The sequence below is a fragment of the Dipteris shenzhenensis genome, chromosome 24, assembly GCF_047967505.1.
Source record: "Dipteris shenzhenensis isolate YYH24624 ecotype China chromosome 24, Dip_SZ_1.0, whole genome shotgun sequence".
Lineage (NCBI taxonomy): Eukaryota > Viridiplantae > Streptophyta > Polypodiopsida > Gleicheniales > Dipteridaceae > Dipteris > Dipteris shenzhenensis.
The window spans coordinates 48,490,951-48,493,522 of NC_141619.1; the positions used below are offsets into that span (position 1 = coordinate 48,490,951).

General features: G+C 48.8%; 1 protein-coding gene across 1 annotated transcript; it reads right to left on the bottom strand.

Moving 5' to 3' along the window:
- Positions 1–740: 740 nt before the first annotated feature.
- LHCB6 (light harvesting complex photosystem II subunit 6) lies at positions 741–2,162 on the bottom strand. Its single transcript, XM_087395610.1, has 2 exons — positions 1,839–2,162; positions 741–1,473 (listed from the first exon to the last, which is right to left on the bottom strand). The coding sequence occupies exons 1-2, from the start codon at positions 2,081–2,083 to the stop codon at positions 924–926; spliced, it is 795 nt and encodes a 264-aa protein (XP_087251736.1). The 5' UTR covers positions 2,084–2,162; the 3' UTR covers positions 741–923.
- Positions 2,163–2,572: the final 410 nt, after the last annotated feature.

The window sequence follows — 2,572 nt, forward strand, 5'->3', positions numbered from 1 at the left end:
TAAACCCCTTGTAGAGCTATGTAGCGCTTGTAACTAATTAAGTCAACCCTCATTCTAAAATAACAAATGTGTCATTCGAAATTTATTACAAAATAATATCGCCATTTTTTCTACTCTTTATAAGAGATTTTCTGCATGTAAAACAAACATCGAACTACCGGTAGCGACCATCCTCAGGTCTTATGCTTTCTTACAACGTCTAGGCTTGGAGGTAACCCTCCATCATTGCTACCTCATTCAACTAAACTCCGCATGCAATTATCGACATTTTCTGTCGTGATCTCTTGCCTATTAATATCTTACGCACGACCCAGAAGAGAAACGTTTGACAGTTACTAATATCGTTTTTCTTTTCTCGAAGATCATTATGGAAGTCTCATGATTTTGCTCACGAGCCATTGAACAATTGTTCGAACTATTTGCTGAGTTCTGTGCCACGACCTCACATTCGCCGGATAATCCAGTGGTGTGAGATCGATGACACTAGATTTGAGGCCACACTCAGTATGACGTATTATAAGGAAGAATCCAGTCAAGACACAATGCAATGGATGGGGTCCCGTAGGCTGAATGTAACAGAAAAGTCTACTGTTGCAAGGAGGAAAAACTTCAAATAAAGCATTAACCATAACTGACGACACGGCTATGGTACTTGATGTGAATGGCAGCGATTATCTGAATGTAAGAAAGGTTACAGCTTGACTTATACGAGCAGTCTAGAGACTAGATTGGAGGGTGCAGGCAAAAAGAGGTAAGCTTTATAGGAGAATCTGCATCGTATAAACGAGAACTCACATCCTTCCTTGCGATAAGCAATGGAATCTAAAAACAGCAGAAAGAATGTAAACATGAAAGGGAAAGGGTAGAATTGCTACAGGGGAGGTATGAATGGTTCACTTATGTCAGAGCCACAAGATATATACTCACAAGCCGAGAGCTCCTAGAGGGGTCTTACCCTGACCAGCCTCAAAGTAGAAGATGAGCATAGCTACCATAGCAAGACGCGCGTGCTTGATCTCTGCGGTTTGCAACCTTTCAAGCTTTGAGAAGTCAGGGATATACTTTCCTCCCTTTAGTTCTCCAGCCAGAGACAGAGGATCGAAAAACTTCCCACCGGGATACCCTTGCAGACCTGTAGCGTTCGCAAAATTCTCGGCCGTTCTCGACCATGGGGTTGCCCACTCGACAGACTGGGTGCCAGGGTCGAAGAAATCGACCCACCTCTTGCTTTCGACCCACCCCATGAGGAGGAGCTGGGTGCCCAAGAGAGTTCCGAAAGAGAACGGAGCGATTGCACCAGGATCGGCACCAGCCTCGAACCATGGAACACCACTCCACGCTTGTCCAACAAAGATGCCTAAAACAGCAGCCATCGCCCATCTTCCGTGGATGATCTCTGCCTCCCGGTACCACTTGAGCGCAGCTGGATCCTTGCCGAGGCCGAGGGGATCAAAGCCATAGTCACCGGGCAACCTGCGTGCAACAGCCAAATGTGGTCTCAGCAGCTACAAATTGCTTGCGTTTCAAACCCCGTCTTGCCACTCTCTGGAGTACATCACTTCATCAAGCTTCAACCTTTCTTCAAGCTCGCACACTCTATTAACATTTCGAAAACGCAAACTCGGGCAGAAAAGGGAGGTCCACGCAAACTCGGGCAGGAAAGGGAGGTCGGTCGATCTAAGTCGAACTCTCAAGGCATATGCCAACAGCTCTAAGCCGGACTTTTTTCATCAGTGCAAGACACAGGCTCCTGAGCTGGAATTGACAAGTTCCGGTCCTGATTTCCGGGACACGCAATGCACCTAGCAAAAATGAGAGAAGCGGGGAGAAGGACTTACGATCCGTCAAGCCACTCGGGGTCGACGAGGCTACCACCACCCTTAACGCCAGGGAGCCAGGACTTTTTACCGGAAGAGGGTTTAGCGGAGACTTTCTTGGTGGCCATGCAGAGGAAGCGGGAGCCATTGGAGGAGGGGGAGAAGGAGAGGGAGGGGAGAGGTTTGAGGAGGGAGGAGGAGGAAGAGGAGAGGGAGGAGGTATGGAGGGAGGAGGAGAGGGAGCAGGAGGAAGCGATGGCAGCCATGGATGGAATCAAAGGAAAAATACCAAAGCTCTCTCAAAGTTGTGTTGTGTGTGTGCGTATGGGAGTTGTACACAATCTAAGCTAAGGTATGGTTGTAAGGCCTTACAAAGTCATTGGGTTGGATGGCAATTCGTATCCTCCGTCCCATTGGTTGCCAATGGATGTCTTGGTTCTTCTTCCTTCCACCTGGCACCCCCCCACCCCTTGCCCCACCCTTCCAGATAAGAGGCCCCCCAAACCACTCGCTCCTAACAAACCTTTTTTATATCCCCCTTGCAACTCTCTCGTACCCTCCTTTTAGCACCTCGCCTCACCCTTGCCCTTGCATGCCTCATCATCAACTCATGCCCCGCTCGCTTTGCCATCGGCACACACGCCCACCATCACTGCTTGCGCGGTTGCTGCTGCCTCTCGTTAACCATGATTGCGAGTTCTTTTAGCCGAGAGAGCTTTTGGATTGCTCCTGCGATCCATCCGTAGATTGCTCTC